Source organism: Panthera leo, chromosome C1 (assembly GCF_018350215.1).
Source record: "Panthera leo isolate Ple1 chromosome C1, P.leo_Ple1_pat1.1, whole genome shotgun sequence".
NCBI lineage: Eukaryota > Metazoa > Chordata > Mammalia > Carnivora > Felidae > Panthera > Panthera leo.
In genome coordinates this window covers 55,965,154-55,984,933 of record NC_056686.1, presented here as the reverse complement: position 1 = coordinate 55,984,933, position 19,780 = coordinate 55,965,154, and the positions used below count along the sequence as shown (strand labels likewise).

Genomic DNA, 19,780 nt, shown 5'->3' with positions numbered 1-19,780 from the left:
CCAGAACCCAGTCCTTTTGACTTTTTCTTTTCTTTTTTTGCCAGCTGTTCTGTCCTCTCTGTATTTGGCCCAAACTGAGAATGTAAGTAGTGAAGATAGAGCCTTAGGATGCAGATTTGTCTTGTTCTGCTAGCTTATTTCCTCAGAGGGGCCCCTGTGTTTTTTTTGTGCCATAGACCAACCCCCTTGGGCAACCTGGTGGAGGCTGAGGGCTTCTTCTTGGAATGTTTTTAAATGAGTAAAATAAAAACTTTGGACTTCAAAGGGAATCAGATATATAGGTATTTGCAATTATATATGTTACAGATATTACAGATCTATATCTATAATTGTGATTGATACGAAATTATGATTTCTATTGGTGGCAGAATTATCAGTGGTGCTAATATTAACAGGAACTTGTTTTCTACATTCATAAATGAAAGAAATGGTAACTTTCAGTTAGAAACGGGTGAAAATAAAGATATAATTGTTCTCATTCCGGTTCATGGACCTCTTGAACTTTATGGAAGGACACCCAAGGGCGCCTCTGACCCAAGTTAGGAGCCCCTCGAGCCATGTGGGCTCTGCCCACTGGGCAGTGTTAGTGTTGCTGTTGAAGGCTGACGTGAATGTGGAAAAAAAAAAATAAAACAAATATGCATATCTGTCTTCGTAAGTTCAGCTTACCACATCTGCTGTGACCTACACCAGTGCTGTGTTTGTATCAGACTGTTTGTTTATAAAGCCTTGGAAATTTCACTCGCCACTCCAAATGCAGTAAAAATATTTCAAATTCTGAATGAGTTTTTTATTCAACCAGCAGAGACTCAAACAAGGGTGTCTGAGGCCTGACTTATCCTTTGGCCAGTTCCCTCGTGTGACCAAAGTGTCCAGCCCTCCAGTGCCGCGGTAACGCGCTGTGGTACTTAATATGGCCAGTTGGGGGAGTCCGAGAGAGCAGGGTGTGCTTGGAGGAAAAGAGCCTCAAGTTAAGCTGGACTCAAGAATAAAAGGCAATCCCAAGATATGTTCCCAGGGAGGCAGAAAGAAAGGGCACTTTTGGTCCTAACAACATGTGTCTGCCACCTTAGAAAGCTGAAGCCACACCACCACAGTCCCCATGCTACTTACCCTCCTGCCTCTGCAGAGGGTCCCTTCCACCTGAAGTCAAGAAGGGACAACTGGCCGATCTTTGAGGTACCTATGTGTTTCCCGAATTTAGCCTTGTGTATGTTAGATAGCGCACCTTTTTAAAGCAAGGTAGGCCAATTCTTCTAAGGAGCAGAGTTTGTGGCTTTTCTTTGGAGAAAAAGATTAATATTCCATTGCCCCAGTATTTTCTAACATAGCTCCAGCCTGTGGCTGGCTTTTTATATCTGCCGCGACAGTCAGCCCGGAGTGGATTTCTACTCCAAGGGGGTAGCAGCGAGTTCTTTTGGATTCCATTAGCTCCTCACATTCCTCCTGCTGGGTTATTTTTTTAAGGTTTATTTATAGATATCTAAGACGTTTTCAGGCATAACTCTCAATGTCCCAGGTACTGTACTAATATAGTCATCAGAGGATTTATTTTTTAATGTCATTTTGGAATGTCTCAGCAATGAGCTCACCTGAAAGAAAACCTATTGGGTAACTTTTTGAAATAGATCCCAGCCTTAGGTAAAAGGAATGTATTAAAACTCCCATTATACTCTCGGGCTTGCTGAGAGAGCTTGCATTTAAGCCCCATGAAATATAATGCGAGGGGATCTCGCCAGGATATTGAAGCTCTGAGGCCAGGAATGAAGGGCTAACAGGAAGCTGTGGAATGCAGTGACCTTGAGGCTTTGTAGCTGGGTCCTGAGGGGCAGTCTTTTAATGCCTGCCATTTTAATGGCCTCAGTCATAGCAACCGAGAGATGGTACATCACAGTCTGGTATTTTAGCCCCTTCCCTCTGGAAAAGAAAGAGGCGTTCCGTTTAGAGGTAGCGGACAGTAGGGAACAGAAGTGCAATGCAGGGAAGAAGGTCACCAACCTTCACTAAGGGGACCCCCAGGTGCCTGACATTCAGGTCAAGCCACATGCAGCAAACTCCCAGAGAGCCTGTCCCCGGCTCTTTTGTGTGTGTGTGTGATCACTTCATTCTGTCACTTACGGAGGAAATGTTTCCAGTAAGAGAGCCTGTGTCTGGGATTTGGAAATCTTGTTGTTAAGTGGAATGTTGGTTGTCAAGACTACTGGGTGTAAAGGGATTTGACCTTCACTTGGCTCCAGGGGTATAATTGGGTGGTTTCACACAAAAGTAAATTGTTCAAATGTTAAATCAGGAAAAACAGGGACTTTTAGAAGTAAGACTTATGCAGGGGGAAGATGATTTTCTTTTCTTTTCTTTTTTTTTTCACTGGGGGCTATCTGATTTTTTTCTCCAGAAGTTAAAAGAGGGTGAGTGTCACCTCTCTGCCTTGGCGTTAATAAGATTTTGGATTTACAGGGCCTGCCTGCTCTGTTGAGGCTGCTTACTGTGGTTCACGTTGGTGGGAATGTGCTCAGAGCTCAGGAGGTCTCAGGCAGGAATAATTGAGGGAGGAGAAGGGCAGGCACACACAGTCGAGTGACACTGTGTATACAGCTCACTTATGCAAATTCAACTCTTTGCCCTCAGCAGGAAATAATACATTTAGAGATGACAAATTATGGGTACGGGTAATTCTGCAACTCCATGCTAAACAAGGTGCATGTGTCTCACAGCAGACATGAGACAGGGGCACGAATCTGCTGTGGCTCCTCAGGCCACCTGAGCGCCTGTGTACCCCTCGTGGTATGAGCATTCTCATTTCAGTGGTTCTACTGTAAAGTTGTAGTTTGCATATATATCCAGCTTATTGTACCATACATTACTATGTCTAGGATATATAGTGCGTATATATTACTATACGGATTTGAATATATGAACCTGTGTATAATAATGTGCATTATGGTTAATTAAGTGAGTTTTCAAAGGAAGTTTGGTCTTCCGCAATAGTGGCTTCATATGCCAACTTAACACACTCACCCCTGTTTACAATAATATTCCTACTGTTAAGAATACCTTCTTTTGGAGTCAGAGCCATGACTTTCTGGCTGAGCAATCTTGGGCGAGATAACGTACCTCCCTATGGCATGGTTTACCATGTGTTGAGTGGAAATATTACCTGCCTACCTCATAAAGCTGTTATTAAGACTGATCTCTTCCATGTAAAATTCTTACTGTAGTGCCTGACATATTAGCTTTGAATAAATGTCAACTATCATTATCTTTGTTATTATTTTAAAATGTCTTAGCTTTGCTAATATCTGTGTTAGCAATATTTAAGTGAAATAACACTTACCATTGACGTCTTACTTTTAAGTAAAAGTATCATTATTTACTATGGAATGCAATATTTTCTCTTTACTTTGCAATCTGATATTTTCTTAGAGTGACTGTTTCTATCCTCCCTTTCCATTTCCATGGATTTGCACTTGCATTCCTGCACGTGCCAGTACTTTTGTCCATATTCATTCAACAACCGTCTGTCTGTCGAGTACCATTGTGTACCAGGAATACAGGTGACTGTTTTCTTGAGATCAGTCATGCCAGTCCTGACAAGAATCCATTTCAGCAAAATTCAGTACTGAGTATTCCCAGCGTATGTCATTGGAAGTAGGGTCTCTTAAAGGCCCTTCCCTTATTGAGGGACCGGCCGCCTTAACAGAGTAGAAGAAAATCAGAACTGTCTTACTCCATTTTACCGACAGTTCCCATCCCAGCCTCCCCTCCTCCATCACACAGAACGGTTCTCTTTGTTATGACAGCAGGTACATATATTTCCAGGAACTATCTTAAGACTTCCTCTCCTCTTCCATTATATTCACTAAAAATCATCTTAAGTATGCCCTAAGTACTGTAATTTTTATAAAGTTAGGATATTCTTCTTTAAAGTAAGAAGAGTGACATTTGGAGACATTGCTGAAAAGTCAGCCCTAAGTAGCTTGAATGCTCGTACATTGTTCTAAAATCAATAATGGTTATGAAATTCTTCTTGGCCAAAAAATATTCCTGAGCACATCATATCAAGTGAATTATTTTTGAAAATAAATAAGAGTTTGCAATGGTGGTTTATGCATCACAAAAATGAAAAATTATGTGTCATCAAGGCCAAACTAAAACTGGTAAGTCTACAGTTAACTTAATTAACTGACACTCCAGGTATTTCAAAAGGAAACACCTGTACTTACAGCTTTATTATGCCTGGGGCCCCTGGGGTTGCGGGCTATAAAGACGGTGTCAAATGAATACAGATACCATCTGTATCAGATACAAATGAATAGATTACCATCTTACACTTTAGCTCCAAGAAGGGTCTCCTAGAGATGGTTTACATAATGCAGTCTCATTAAGTTATCACAGGAACATTTGTCCAGTATTCTTTTACTCCCATTTAAGATTTCCTGTAGCAAGCAGAAGTGGTCAGAGTCGTTTCATTGATCTCAGAGCTGGCACAAGTGTCTAGTCACTCGGGTCAACAGTTCTGTTGACAGTTCTCAGTGTAATCCATATGTCATCAGACAGCCCTCAAAACAATTATCAAGTCATTAACATAGACAAAACCAGCCTCAAAACATTCTTGTAGAATTATAAAGCATATGAAAGCTTCATAATTACCTTCATGAGTGACTTACATAGAGTGACAATGTAAGACCTAAGATTTATTGTGTTTACTGTGTGTCAGGACATTTCTAGGAATATGTTTACTTAATTCTCCTCAGTAACCCTGCAAGTTTTTATATTGCCCTTAAGGTCATTGAAGTTCAGAGTCTTCATCTTAACTTCACTTACATTAAGCAGACAGTGCGTGGTAAAGTCTGCATTGAACCCCATCTCTGACCCCAAGCCTGTGTCTCTCTGCTTCCCCACTCTGCCCCACTAAGGAAAGCAACTCACTCTCACTCACTTGCTTCTTTAATCAGCTTGTCTTCATTGAGCCACTGTGATGTGTCAGGCACCGAGAGTATGGCAGTAAACAAATCAGAAATGGTTTCTGCCTACAGGGCGTTACATCTAGCTGGGAAGACAGACAGAAGAGGAGTTATAGTTATGGATAAGTGTGAGACTCAAACACAATTTCTTTTTTTTTTTTTTTAATTTTTTTTTTTAACGTTTATTTACTTTTGAGACAGAGAGAGACAGAGCATGAACAGGGGAGGAACAGAGAGAGAGGGAGACACAGAATCTGAAACAGGCTCCAGGCTCTGAGCTGTCAGCACAGAGCCCGACACGGGGCTCGAACTCACGGACCATGAGATCATGACCTGAGCCAAAGTCAGACACTTATCCGACCAAGCCACCCAGGCACCCCCAAACACAATTTCTTTAAATTAAGGATAACTATGTACTGCTGTTCAAGGAAGAGATACTCTCTGGGTGATTCTGATATACAGCCAATGTGAGAACTACTGACTTTGTACCTGACACACAGTAAGCCCTCAGTGAACCTAAATCCATACTGGTACGATTTAGGTTTTAAAAGGAGTCTTACACAGCCCTTTAGTTTTCCTGGAGGTTAGAAGGCATTTGGTTTTTGTGTTGGTTGGCTCCTGTCTTGGTGTTATGTTTCTTCTTGGTTCTAATTGCATGTCACTGTCCTTTTTCCATAGGTGACTGAAGGCCACTGGAAGTGGGGCGGCGTCACAGTCCAAGTGAACAGTGCCTTTTTCACAGGCATCTATGGAATGTGGAACCTGTATGTCTTTGCTCTGATGTTCCTATATGCACCATCCCATAAGAACTACGGGGAAGACCAGTCCAATGGTGAGTTTCAGTTTCTTTAGAACAGCTGTATTCAGGATATAGGCTTCAGTCTCTACAAGGCTCACATAGCAAAGGCTCTGGGTTCCCCAGGCAAACTTTCCCTCCAAATGTCAGTGAGTGCCCCCAGGGACTGGAGAGCCATAAGATAAAAAGCCAGCACAAGGCAGGTATTTCTTTAAGTCGTCTTCTTTTTTTGTTTTTAATGTTTTATTTATTTTTGAGAGAGCACAAGCAGGGGAGGGACAGAGAGAGAGAGGGACCAAGGCTCTGAAGCAGGCTCTGCGCTGACAGCAGAGAGCCCTATATGATGGGCTTGAACTCATGAACCACAAGATCATGACCTGAGCTGAAGTAGGATGCTCAACTGAGCCACCCAGGTGCCCATCTTCTACTTTCTTAATCTTTAAGTATTAGGGATACTGCATTCTAGCCTGAAACATGTGCCAGTTTTAGTATAAAACTTAAATTTGCTTTCCTTAATTTTTTTGAGCAAAATTGACTATTGGAGATTATGCCATATTTATTCTTCTAGTTTGAGAGGCAAAATCTTAAGGTATCATGTAGAGTGGAACTAGGTCCTGAGATTTGAAGATTGAGCTGGATTCATTTTTTTCTCCTGCTCATTCTTCTGCAAGACTGTTTGTTGACCTGCATCCAGACCAATAGCTATTTACCTACCTGTGTCCATGGCCTTCTTCTTAAGGGCAGTTGGTGCTACCAGGAGCCTTAGGGAACTTAGCCAGTCCGGTTATTTTGTAAGTGATGAAACTGAGGCCCACAGAAAGGAAGGGCTTGCCTGGGGTTTCTCTGCCAGCCATAACAGAGGGAAATGACTGTCACTGCCTAGGCCATGCTCTTAACTTGGAATAGGTGCCCTGCTAAGTGACACCTGATCTAAGAGCTCCTTTTTTTTTTTTTTGAATACTTAGTCCTACACTGTTTGGCTGCACCCTTATTCTTCCTTCTCTTTTTCACACCTGCTTCACCTTAGCCATTTACTTGCTATTCCTCAAATATAAGGTGTTCTTTCTCAAATCAGAGCTAGTGCCCTTCACTGCCTTGGAGCAGAGATCAGGGCTTGAAGGTCTGCATGTGTGCTATGGCACCACAGGTGGGTCTTGCTCATAAGAAGTTCTTACCATGTGTGTGTTGAATGAATGGATTCATATCCTATGTCCATTTGGGCCTAATAAAACCCTACCCATCTTTTGGGCACATTCAAAATGGTTCCTTTTTCTTGAAACCTATTCCTCATCACTCCAGTTGCAGATCAGCAAACCATGTTCAATAGAATATTGTTGCCATAGGATGTTGATAGGTTTTAGTAGTCAATTTGAGAATCATTGGGTTTTTAATTGGCATTAATGAGGTTTTTATTTAAAACATCCTCCCAGAAAAAAAAATAAATAAAAAAAAATAAAACATCTTAATGCCTTTAGTACATTAATTTTTACTGTAAGTCATTTTAAATGGGTAGGAGGAATAGTGTTTCCCCAGATTACTTTTTTATAAAGTTTATTTATTTTGATAGAGAAAGAGAGAGAGGGAATGAGCTGGGGCAGAGAGAGAGGGAGAGAGAGGATTGCAAGCAGCCTTAACACTGGTCAGCACAGAGCCCAATGCGGGGCTTGAATTCACGAACCATGAGATCACAACCTGAGCCCAAATCAAGATTTGGACATTTAACCGACTGAGCCACCCAGATACCCCTCCAAATTGTTAAACCGTTTGGCCCCAGACCCCTTTTTCCAGGCACTGTATTTGTTTGGAACTAGTGTTCTAAGGAACAGGCCTGGGGGAACATGATTACACATTTCATATGACACTGCATAAATGTAATAGATGAGTTTGCCTGTGCCTTCCCTTTCCTGCTGGAATATTAACTCCTTAAGAGCTAAGGACAGGTTCTTAAGGGTGGTTTGAAAGTGTTGATTGAATTAATGCTTCAGAAATAAGAGTTCTAGATTAGTTTTCATATTTCACAGATGGGCCAATGATCTTGAGAGTTGGGGTAAAAGGACGGGGTGATGACATGAGAGGAGATGATGTGGGAAGTGAAGGGCATCTGTGCTGAGGGTTGGAATAGTGACTAGTCTCAACCACCATCCACCTCCAGTACTATACCTGCCGCTTCTGTGCAAGAGCATCCTTCAGGCCGGTCTTCCTCCCTCCTCCTTGGCTGGTCACACTCAGTGTGGGAAATGGGGGCACATGGCCTCTCAAACAGTGGACCTTCATAACACCAGCAGGAAGGGACTCTGGGCTTGTGAACAAGAATCTTGATTTCATTTCATGGTCATCCTGTTGGACTTTGACAGAAATCATATGGACGTGTGTGTGACTTGAGAATATTAAGCAGGAACCCAGTAGGTGAAGTTCCTCCCTTCCAGGGAAATACCACATAAAGCAGTGGCTGGACTTCCTGGGAAGTTGGAATAATACTACTAATGGGCAATAGTTACTGAATTCTGACTGTGTGCTAGGGTGCTCTATGTAAACTATTATGGTTGTTTTTTGCTATGAGTGGCAGACTGCTTAACCTCTCCCCATTTCTCCCAACTGTAAGTGATCTCTTACCATTCTCCCAACTGTAAGTGATCTCTTAAAGTCTTTTGGAACCATAAAATTCTGTGGTTCTCTTCCTTCCCGTTGGCAAAGAAGGAGCAGAAGAGCACCTCCTGTCCTAAGGTGGCAGCCCAGAGGGTGATTCTGTCATAGGTAAGGGGTTTCCAAACACCGGTGAGAATTTTCCCATCCCGGCACTTTTAGGTACATGAGAGGCCAGAGCCATGGCCCAGCCTGCAGTGGGAGGATGACTGCCTGCCAGAGGCTTGATGTGCAAGCCAGATGTCAGGCAGCTCCCATTAGGACTTCTTACTCTGCACAACAGCCACCCCCTGAGGCTTGAAACCTTGCAGTTGAGAATAGCACTTGATCTGTTCCCCATCAGAGTTTTTTTGTTTGAAGGCAGCTTGACCTGTAATTTCACAAAAAGTTCAAAAGCTAGTTCTCAGCAGGTGGTCATATCCCCCAAATCCCTTGCCAACTGGCGTTCAGAAGTATTCATGGTTTTGTTTTGATTTTTTTTTTTTTTTTTTTTTTTGGATGTCACTACGACTGGGACATACCACTAGCATTTAGTGGCCAGATTCTAGGGATGCTAAGTATCCTTCAATGAGCAAAACAGTCCCTTGTACTAGAGAATTACCCTGCCTCAAATGCCGATAGAATCCATGTTGAAAAACATTCTTCAAGCAGTTTCGTGGGTAGACTTTTTTGGGACCCTGTTCTGATCATAAACACAAGTCACACAGTTGAGTAGTTCTGTGATGGTGACATGATCAGCTGTGACTTCACAGCAGCCCATGAGCACCTGGCAGTTTGTTGTGCCCTTCCCTTCCCATGGTCACATGGTACTGTGACCTTGTGCATTTGGAAGGGAGTCTTCCATGTTGGGTTCTCTGATCATTTTCCTTCTCTACCCTCTTTCACTTTTCATCTCTTCATCTGTTGCCAGACCACACAATGTCTCCTAGGAACTATGGAGCATTTGCCAAAATTTTGAAGCTCCTTGGAAAGAGCTAGTTTGGAATATCACACAGAAACCTAGAAAATGAACTTCTGTATTTTAAAATTCTCTGGGTCTCTGGATGACATCCCTTCTCCTCCCCCAGCCTTCCCCTGCTCCTCTTCCTTTCTCGTGGAAAGTTTTTATTTTTAAGTTGGCTTGGGCTCCCCCACACCCCCACCACCTTGCTTTTAAGGTCTGGAGCCAAGAATTCAGTTCTCTTGCTATGGAGAATGAATCCCAGGTTTGTGGTGTTTTTTGCCTTCGTGAGACGGATCCTGGAGAGACCTCTGGAAAAAGCTCCTTTCCAGGAAGTTGGCAGGCAGTTTCTGATGCAGCCAAAGGGGATAAGGAAAGAGAAAGAACATTGAGAGGGGTTGTTTTGTTTGGACGTGGAAAGAGATGCCAAGTGTCAGGAGGGAGTGGGTAGGGAGGAAATGAAAGCAGAGAGCATAGATTTTGTTTCTCCCTTTTGGTCAAGGAATAGACTGACAGAAACAAAGCAGATGGCAAGTTCTAGAAAGGGTCAGCTTCCAAAGAGCTTGTTTTCTTATATATATATTTTCTCTTTTATTGTGTGCATCAGGAAGCGACCCTTAGAAATGAACCACTCAGTGCTTCAGTACTTAGCAGTGTGTCAGGTTTGATAAGATGGAGTGACATGAAGCCCAAAGGAGTGACTAAGACAGAGTTCCTGCTTTCATGGAGAGCTGGTAGCCTTGTCTGAGAGACCAGGCTTCCTTGACTGCCTCCTGAAACTCGGGATATGGCAGAACATCTCCAGGCCAGAATGCCCTCATGTTTTTAGCAGCTCACTGGTGCTGCAAGGATCTGAAGCTATGGGTTCCATCTTTTTGCAAGGATGTGAAGCTATGGGTTACCATAGCTGCTGGTACCAACATGTTTACATGGATCAATTTTATATACATACATATATATATGACTCTGTATCTATGTACATATGTTTATATATAAACATTTTATGTGTATGTGTACATATATGTATACACATATACAAACATATATGTAAATTTTTTTAATTTAGCAGAGATATTTTAGAACTCTCTTTCAAGGACCATTCACATTTTCTGCCCTGCTCCTGCTGCCTTTTCATTAAAGTTGTTCTTTTTTACCTGTTTCCAATAGCAATTTGTGAATCATTCTGGATGTCTTCCCAGGCAGGAATGGATCTCAGCTAACCTTAGGTTGGAATGAAGACAGCATCTCCCAGGGGTTCAGCATCGATGTCCTGCACACACGACGAACTGTCCAAATCCTCTCAGACATCAGTTCACGTGGGAAAAAAAGTTGGAGCTACTTATAAAGTCAGACAATTCTTAATAATAGCTTTGATTTTTGTGTTCTTTCATCTATAGAATTCTTGTCAGAGGTTTTAGAAAAAAACTGAGGAACGGAATTCCTGACTGGATGACTATGACGAAGGGAACAGGAGACACTCTAATTGCCAACCGGTTCCTTTCTATTTCTATTCGCACTAAATGTCTTCTGTCTGACACACTCATTCTGTTGGAAGCCACAGCAGCAGCCCCAGGTCCCATGTCATGGTAGCTCACTACCACACTGCGTCAATTTTACTGCCAGAGGCTTCTAAGGTCTCCTGCTGCTTGTTTCACAGAAAAGGTGGCTTTGGCTTTTGTTGCCTCAGTAAATGTTTGGTTTGAGTCATGAGGCTCTGACAGTGGCTGCCTTTTATTGAGGCCTTCCCCTTGGTTGCATGTTAGATGACCCACCCATGGCTAGCCTGGCTTTTCGATGTCTGTGAGCAGTGATGGAAATGGTCTTACCACCAGGGCTGGGCTCAGACTTGGAAGCGGGTCTCAGTAGCCTTTTCCCATTTTCTAATGAAGTTCGCAAGCAGGTCACAAGCCATCATTAGCCTAGCACCTCTTGCTCTGTTATTTGTAGTTGGGCACTTTCTGTCTCCTGCCTCTCCCAAGGTTGCTGTCCCTCCAGTGACCTGATCTCTCCTTTCCCAGGCAAAGTAGATCATTTTTTCCAGGGCTTAGAATTACCATCACTCCACTATAATAGGAGGTACCTCAGTCACTGTTTCCCTCAGTTACTTTTGGGGGAGTAACTTTCTGCTTCCTAAATGTATCAGTTTGGCAAGACTGCTGTTACAAATACTGCAGGCTAGGAGGCTTAAACAATAGAGATTTATTTATTTTCTCACAGTTCTGAAGGCTAGAAGTCCAAGTTCAAGGTATCCCCAGGATTGATTTCTTCTGCAGTTTCTTTCCTTGGCTTGTAGATGGCCATCTTCTCTCTACGTCTTAATGTAGCCTTCACTCTGTGTGTATGTGTATCCTCATCTCCTTTTCGTATGAGGACATAGGTCATATTGGATTAGAGCCCACCCCAATGACCTCATTTTAACGTAATTACCTCTTTAAAGACCCCATGTCCAAATATAGTCACATTCTGAGGTAGTGGGTGGGAATTAGGACTTTAACACATAAATTTGGGGAGGGTATAATTCAGCCTATAACATTAAGATTTCACTCACAGCTTCTAGGTTTTATTGTGTCCACCCTCTTGCAATTGCCCAGAACTTGGTATCTGGAGGCACTTTGGAGGTGGGTGGGGAATGGCTCATCCCAAGCTTGCTATAAACCACCTCATTGTTTTTCTCCTTCTGCCATGAACCAGCCTGGACTTTATTACAGAGAGTTATCTTTTGAGCTTAGCTCTGAAGAATAGGAGGTCAGTAGGTATGGGACTAGAGAAAATTCCACAAGAAAGAATGAAGTCAAGAGTGTTACAGAAAGAACATAAGGTTTGGAGGTAGACATAGGCCGTTTGGAATCCTGGCTCCAGTATGTACTGAGTATGACCTAAAGAAATATAAACTCATGGTATGGGAGCTTTCTGGCTTCTGGATCTGGGTAATGGGGTGTTCATTTGCCTTAGTGGTGGTTGTGAGGCTAGAATTAAGTAGCCCCTTTCATATTCTAAGACTGGTAGTCTCCCAGATTCTGTGAAATAATCTTGGAATTATCTTAGCAGTTTTCCTTCCTTTTATACTAAAGTAGCCACAGATAGGCAAGGGATGGGCATTAAAATGCAGCCAGTCGTAGGGAGTTGTGGTTATTGTTGTCACGTTATAGTGCAGTTTATATAGCTTTGTGTGTCCCCAGGATGCATTCCAGCCAGTTAGAATCCAGTAGCAAGCAGCTACATACCTGTGGGTGCAATATCACAAATATGGATCTGTTGATAGTCCTCGGTGATTAAATCCAATGCCAGAGACTGGTCTCATTTTGCAACGGCTAGACACAAACAAGCCTTCATCTCCTTGTTAATTATCTGAGAGGAGCTGACACCATAACCAGGGAAAGAGACTTACTGCAAACTGAAGAATTCTTTTCTTTACCTTTCTTAATGTATTTTTTTCCCTTTTATTCTTCCCCTCCCCACTAAGTATGTAACATACTGCATTTTCGGAAAGGCTTTTTTTTTTTTTTTTTTTTTTTTTTTGTCTTAGATGGAAAGAGACTCCGAGCATGTTTGTGCACTGAGTAGCAGGAGCCAAGAAAGAAGGAGAATAACAGATGGAGCAAGACCTTGGCAGAAGTAGGAGTTGATGGAATTTGGAGGGAATGGAGGGATCCCCATTCCTGCCATGTTACTGCCATATTCCCACATTTACTCCCTAAGGCGGAGGGGGGGCGGGGTTAGCCTTCAGGGTACAATAAAAGCACATGTGAATCATAGAGTTTTCTAGCCAGAGACCCACTGGCTGGGTCCTCATCCCAGCTCTACCAGGAGCAAACTGGGCCACATTAGAGAATAATTTCTCTAATCGCCTATTTGAGCCTCAGTGTCTTCCTTCCTGTCTTACAAAGAAATACAGGGCATGCTGAGCCCCTAATAGTGCATACGATAAATACTCATAAATAACAACTCTCCGTACTATCAGTGCACTGATATTGTGTACTATAAATTCTTGTTTATCAAACGCAAAAGTAAAATTAATATGCTGAACAATTCATCCAGATTATTGCGTGTATATATTTATGACCATAACACATTACGTGTGGACTCATACTTTGCTGGCAGACTCTTTGGCTGTTGGAAACTAGAATATTTACAAAAGAATCAACATAGCCTAAAGGTTGAGAGCCTGGATTCTGGAGCCTTATTGTTCTGGTTTGAATCCCACATAATTTACTAATCTGGCCCTTGGGCAAGTTACTTAACCTCTCTGTGCCTCAGTGTTTTCATCAGTAGAATGAGAATGATGACAGTATTTCTGTCAAAGGTCTGGTATGAGGATTAAATACATTAGTATTTAGAACAGTGTCAGGTACATGATAAAACACTATAACATGGGTACTCATTAAAATAAAGAAGCCAGGGGCTCCTGGGTGGCTCCACTGGTTAAGCATCCGACTTTGGCTCAGGTCATGGTCTCAGGGTTCATGGGTTCGAGCCCTGCGTTGGGCTCTGTGCTAACAGCTCAGAGCCTGGAGCCTGCTTCAGATTCTGTGTGTGTGTGTGTGTGTGTGTGTCTCTCTCTCTCTGTTCTTCCCCCTTTCACACTCTCTCTCTCTCTCTCTCTCTCTCAAAAATAAACATTTAAAAAAAGTTTAAAAAAAATAAAGAAGCCAAAGTTATTTTGGCTCAAGTGATCTGTAGAATCATATACATTTTTTAGGACATGCTAATTAGAATCACATTCTAAGCTTAAAGAATTAGCATCTTGGGTTCAAAACCTCGGTAGAATTACATTCTAGTGTCTATTTTTAAGTCTTTGGTGAAAGGGATTCTTTAGGTAAACACTAGGAGATGCTAATGCATTTACCGGGGTGGGCGGGGCTCTCTTTGAAAGTTTGATCACTCACACAGACATGCAGATCTGACAGTGGCTTTGAAGTTCTGATGGCTCACCCAGATATGCAAATCAAGAACTAGTTTTGACCAAGAAATTTGAGGCCTCTGCATTATGGTAGGCTGAGAAGTGGGCTAGAAGTTGCAGTAGTGAGAATGCAAGCTAGTGACCTGGGGAAATATACTTGTTGTACAAATCACGGTTCAGCATGACCCCAGGGGGCCCTGTGTAAAGCGTCTGCAGCCTTTGCACCCAACTGGTCTGTGCCCTTGCCCAAAGGACGATGAAGCTGGATGTGCCGGAGGCTGGGCTGATACCCCCTTTATTACTTGCTCTGCCCCTAGTCCTGTGGATTGGACCCTTACCTCAGTAGCCCCAAATAACCATTAGCAGTCCTCTGCAACAGCTTAGGACTGCTGCTGAAAGTAGGGTCTCTTAGGTAGAGAGTCACAGACTAGCATTTAATAAGACCGATTGATCTGCACAGCTGCTGGGAAATGGGTCTACAATGAAAAACTAATACATATGGCACATGTGAAAGGTGCCATGCAGCCTGTGGGACCAGTGTGTGGGGTGACTCCTGGGGTTCTGAGACCATGAGATTCACTGATGCTCAGCAATTCTTAGACTAGTGATAAGACATTAGCTGTAAGTGTAGGGCCAAAGTCGCTTCTAAGTTTCAGTCCCAGTTGAAAACAGCACTTATTTATTTAATTCTGTGGTTTGATTTAGGAAACATTTTAGTTCCCCAAAATATGAAATCGTGCGTACATGGTATAAATATAAAAATCACAGACATAACCAGCACCCCTTTCTGTAAATACCCAAATCCACGTGTATGCCCCTCAGACAACAGTCCTTAAACAGTTAGGTCCTGATGTTTTCCATTTTCCCTTTGCCAATTATACATTCATTTAATTTGTGTCCTGGCAGGTAGGAGAACACTTTAATTTACAGAAACTTACTTTTTCTTGCTGGTGGAGAAAACACTACATTATTCCATTTTAGCAGAGGAACACCTCTGTCACTGATGATGAGTCCAAAACACTGGTGTTGTCTACGGAATCCTGGGGGCAGCAGAAAATTCAGAACACATTTCTGGTACTTTTTTCCTGGAGAAGAAAACTCTTAAATGTTTCTAAATGTGTTACGTGTATTCCCTGCCCAATCTGTTGGTAAATATAGGCAGGTCTTGTTTCCCTTCACGTGGCGTAGCTGCTTTGTCAATTACTCACATGGAGTGGGTACGTGCCTCCCTCCCCATCACTGGGGAGGCGTGCGGTGCTGGCTTAGCCCACAGCAGAGACCTTAGAGTCAGACTTTCCTTCCCTGGCCTAGTTCCCGGCTCTGTCATGTGTCTGCCCCTTTACCTGGGGCAGTTACCTTACTTCCCTCCCTGTTTCCTCGTCTGTAAAGCTGCCATGATCAGAGTGCTCACCTGGGCTGGCTCTCGTGAGGATTAAATGCGATTACATATAAAACATTGCAAATAGCGTCGGGTACAAAGTAAGTTCTCATTAAATGTTAATAATTACTACAAATGATAATAAGCATTATGCTGACTCATCCATCATTCATATCTCTTCTCTGGGAGAAGAATGCTGTGAAACTACTGCAGAGTCTTGAGGAAAAAGGTTAGGAGTTAGCCCTACGCGTGGGTGCCCTGGTTGTCTCTATAAGCTCAGGATGTGAAAGAGGGCTGGGGTCAGGGCAGTTGTTACTGAGGTGCATCCTGTCTTTCTTCTTCCCTGAACACATCTAACACCAAAACCCTCTTTCAGGTGATCTGGGTGTCCACAGTGGGGAAGAACTCCAGCTCACCACCACCATCACCCATGTGGACGGACCCACTGAGATCTACAAGCTGACCCGCAAAGAGGCCCAGGAGTAAGAGGCTGCAGCACCTGGCTGGGACTGTCCCCCACATCCCAGCCCCTCTAACTAGAGCGGGGAGTGTGCCAGAGAGAGCTCAGGTGCAAAGGAATGCTTGAGGCTCTTAGCTGGGGTTTCTTCTTGGATCCGCGGCATGGACGTTTGTCAGCTTGCCTTCTGACTGTAGCTCTCACAGGAGGATTCCTGCAGCCACTAATGCATTGTGTATAACAAAACCTCTGATATGACACATTTTCTGTGATCATTGTTAATTAGTGACATAGTAACATCTGTAGCAGGTGGTTAGTAAACCTCATGTGTTGGGGGTGTTTTCCTTGGGGGATGGTTTGGGCCAGATGGGGTCTATATGGAGTGGAATTATTTGACTCTTTTTCCTGTTTTAGATTCTAGGATAGATTTTAACATTTTTGCAGCCCAGGATAGGCTGATGTCATAGTCTTCTCAATCCTAGTCTGTGACCACTTGTGTTTTTTTTTTTCTATTTATATCACCAAGTAGCCTATTGAGTTAATATTTAAGTTGTCGATAGATATGTGTCCCTATTTTTTATGGCATAATATAAAATAACTGAATCTCATGAGAAGGTCTGTTACGCCAGGGGCATTTCAGCTTTGAAACCAAATCTGTGTATCCAATACTAACCAGTCTGTTGGATGTGGGTTTTAAAAAAATGTTTGCTAAACTACCCAAGTAGGATTTACTGTATTAAATGGCCTTTGGGTCTGAAAAGCTTTTTTAACCTCTTGCTTAAAATGTGTTTTCTTTTGATAAGATGCTTCCAGCAGCCTCCAAAAGTGTAGATCTGATCATTTAAATAAACCTGTACATGTACGCACATATGTATATGCACACGTCGCCCTCCTGCCCTACCAGCACACATGCCCACAGATTCTTTTCCCTGCTGAGTCTATGGGGTGGGGAACGGGTGGGGAAATAGCTTTATGAAAAATTAAAATATTTTGCCACCAAATCAGAGTGCTTGGGGATGGTATCTGTGTCTGGAAAGAGGGTAATATTTTCTGTGCTGGGTGGTTAACCACTGTCCCCACTCCCCCACCCCGGCGGGACAGTGAGTGGCCACAGGGGCGGGGAAGGAAAGTTCTAGGACATACAAGCAGACAGCTGCCCCCACCACCTTATTCTCACTTCCCCAGTAGCCTGTTTCATTGTATTTTACCTCTGCCTTCCGAGAGACAGCATGGTATGGCAGAGAGAAAGGATACTGGATCTGATGTTAGAAGGCTCAGTTTCCTGTCAAAGGTCTCTCATTAACAATGTGACCTGGTTGAAGCCACCTGACCTCGGTGTTCCCTCACCTACAAGCTGGAATTCATAAACTTTAACTGCTTCATGGGCTTGCGGTGCCAATTAAATGAGTTAAAGTATATGGAAATGTCTCTTAAACTCTAAGCCATATAAATGTGTTCTTCCTGGAATCCAAAAACAATTTTGTGAGTATTTTTCAGACACACACTCCTGCAGGTCTGAGGCACAGTCCATTTAACATACCCTGATTTTGGCTAAAGTCATGCTGAGCCGTGATGGAAAGAAATATACTTTGGCTTTGGCTCTTCTCCCAGGCCTTTTCCTGTCCTGGTAAACAAGGGATGGTGTATGATCCAATGCCTTCAACATGCACTTTCTGATCAACCACTGTGGTGCCAGGAATTCAGTGTAACTTGTGCCTAGTGGTCTGGAAGGGAAGATGAACATAAAATGTGACTAGTGGTCTCCTCTCCAAAAGGATGGAGGAAGAGTATCTTCTAAGGACATAGGCCTTCAAGGAGTAAGATTTCACCAAGGTGAAAGGGCAGAGGGAACAGCAGTACCAAAATCCTAGAGGATGTGAAGAACAGAGAATGTTTGGATGAGGCTGGTCCTCAGGCCTGGCTGGCCCACAGAAGGAGTAAATAGCAGATGAGCCCCATGCACCTTGAGCCACAATGGGAAGGGCTTTTAGTGCTGTGGTAAGAGCTGTAGCCCTACCCTGAGGTTTTAGGCAGAAAAGTGGTAAGATCAGAATGAACACCAGAGTGTGGAGAAGCTAGATAAGCCCAGCAAAGAGATCACAAAGGCCAGAACCAGGGTGATAGTAGAGGACATGGAGAGGCAGGGAATTATTTGGAGATAAAACTGACATGGTTTGAGTGTTCTGAATGAGAGTCTTATAAAAGTCGAGAGCAGAGTCCAATCTCAAGCCCTTGCTGTGTGAGGGAATGGTAGGGCCCTTGATGGAATTGGAGATACCTAGAGATGTGTCTGTGGGTCTATTACTTAAAGGTCTATAAGTAGTAGAAGACAACTCTAGCAACCTTAGCCAAAAGAAGGACTTTACTAGCACTTTCCTAGAGTATTTCATGGATCCACGAAAAAGTGGTATTAAACAGAAAGATGAGCAACTGGGACGGCTCTAAGAGACCCAAGCACTAGGAATTCACGGACCTTTCCCCTAAAGCTGTACCATTTACAACTAGTCCAAGTCTCTGTCTCACTGCAAAACTAGGAGGGAGTATGCGAGTGGCTCTGCCTCAGGCAGGTGACTGTCCTTTCGCCAATCAACTGTGTTCAGGAAGTCAAGTCAAATAGCTGCTAGTGGCTCACCCTGTGGATTGGGGTTAGTTTCCAGAGAATCCATTTTGAGCTGGACAAACAGAAAAGATGCCAAAATGAGGATGATGAGCTTGGATTTGCCTGGGCTGAGTTTTAAAAGCCATCTTCTGGAAGAATTGACAAGCCAACCATTGGAAATGAAAGGTGAAGCAGACCACCTGGGGTAGGAGGTTTGGCGGTCATTACCATCAGGAATAAGTACAGGTGGGGCAGGGCATCAAAGCATTGGGGAAGACAACTGGCAAGAGTGGTGAACCAGGCACAGCTTCATTAATATAGGAAAGAAAGAAATGAGGTGGATTACCCAGAAAAATGCAAGTTGTCAAAAAAGCCAAAGAAAACCAGATTCACCGGGGAAGAAGTTAGAAATCCTGAGATTTGACAGCATTTAGGGAACGAAACCTGTTGGATTTGGTGTTTGGATGTCTGTGACTTTCTCAAATGGTTAGGACACAGGTTAGAGGTGGAGCAGAATTAATAGGTGGTCATTTTGGGAAGGAAAGAGGTAGGATTGTTGTCACAAGAGGAACCAGAATAAAGGGAGGGCTTGCATGTTTTAGTCTGAGGAGAGAACTGGACTGAGTTTGTAAACCTGAAGCTTAAGAGCCAGCCATGAAGTCAAGATGACGATGAGCTAACATAAGCCCCAAGGAAGTTCAGAGATTTGGAATCAAGGACACAAGTTCGTGGGTTAGTTTCAAAAAAGTGAAAGGTTTCATCCTGAGACAGGAGAGAAATAGCAGATGGATGTTGGAGGAGAAAGTTGAAGTCCAAAGGAGAGAAAAACTTGCAGCCTGTCTCTCTCTCTGGGTGTTCTGTCTCCTCTGCAAACATGAAATGAGTGTTGGAGTTTTACTAAAGAAGGTCTCAGTTTCAAGAATGCAGGTTTGGGGGCACCTGGGTGGCTCAGTCGGTTAAGCGTCTGACTTCGGCTCAGGTCATGATCTTACAGTTCGTGGGTTCGAGCCCCGCATCAGGCTCTGTGCTGAGTGCTCAGAGCCTGGAGCCTGCTTCAGATTCTGTGTCTCTCTCTCTCTGTCCTTCCTCTGCTTGCACTCCCTCTC

The 19,780-nt window shown here is 43.2% G+C and overlaps 1 protein-coding gene across 4 annotated transcripts in view; it reads left to right on the top strand.

The window, feature by feature from the left end:
• WLS (Wnt ligand secretion mediator) overlaps positions 1–16,941 on the top strand; it is a 100,310-nt gene extending 83,369 nt beyond the window's left edge. For 2 of the 4 annotated variants that reach the window (XM_042952119.1, XM_042952120.1), the window contains exons 11-12: positions 5,640–5,793; positions 15,995–16,941. In XM_042952119.1, the coding sequence (XP_042808053.1) occupies positions 5,640–5,793; positions 15,995–16,104 (264 nt within the window). In that variant the 3' untranslated portion in view covers positions 16,105–16,941. The other 2 variants (XM_042952122.1, XM_042952121.1) reach the window with 2 other exon arrangements.
• Positions 16,942–19,780: the final 2,839 nt, after the last annotated feature.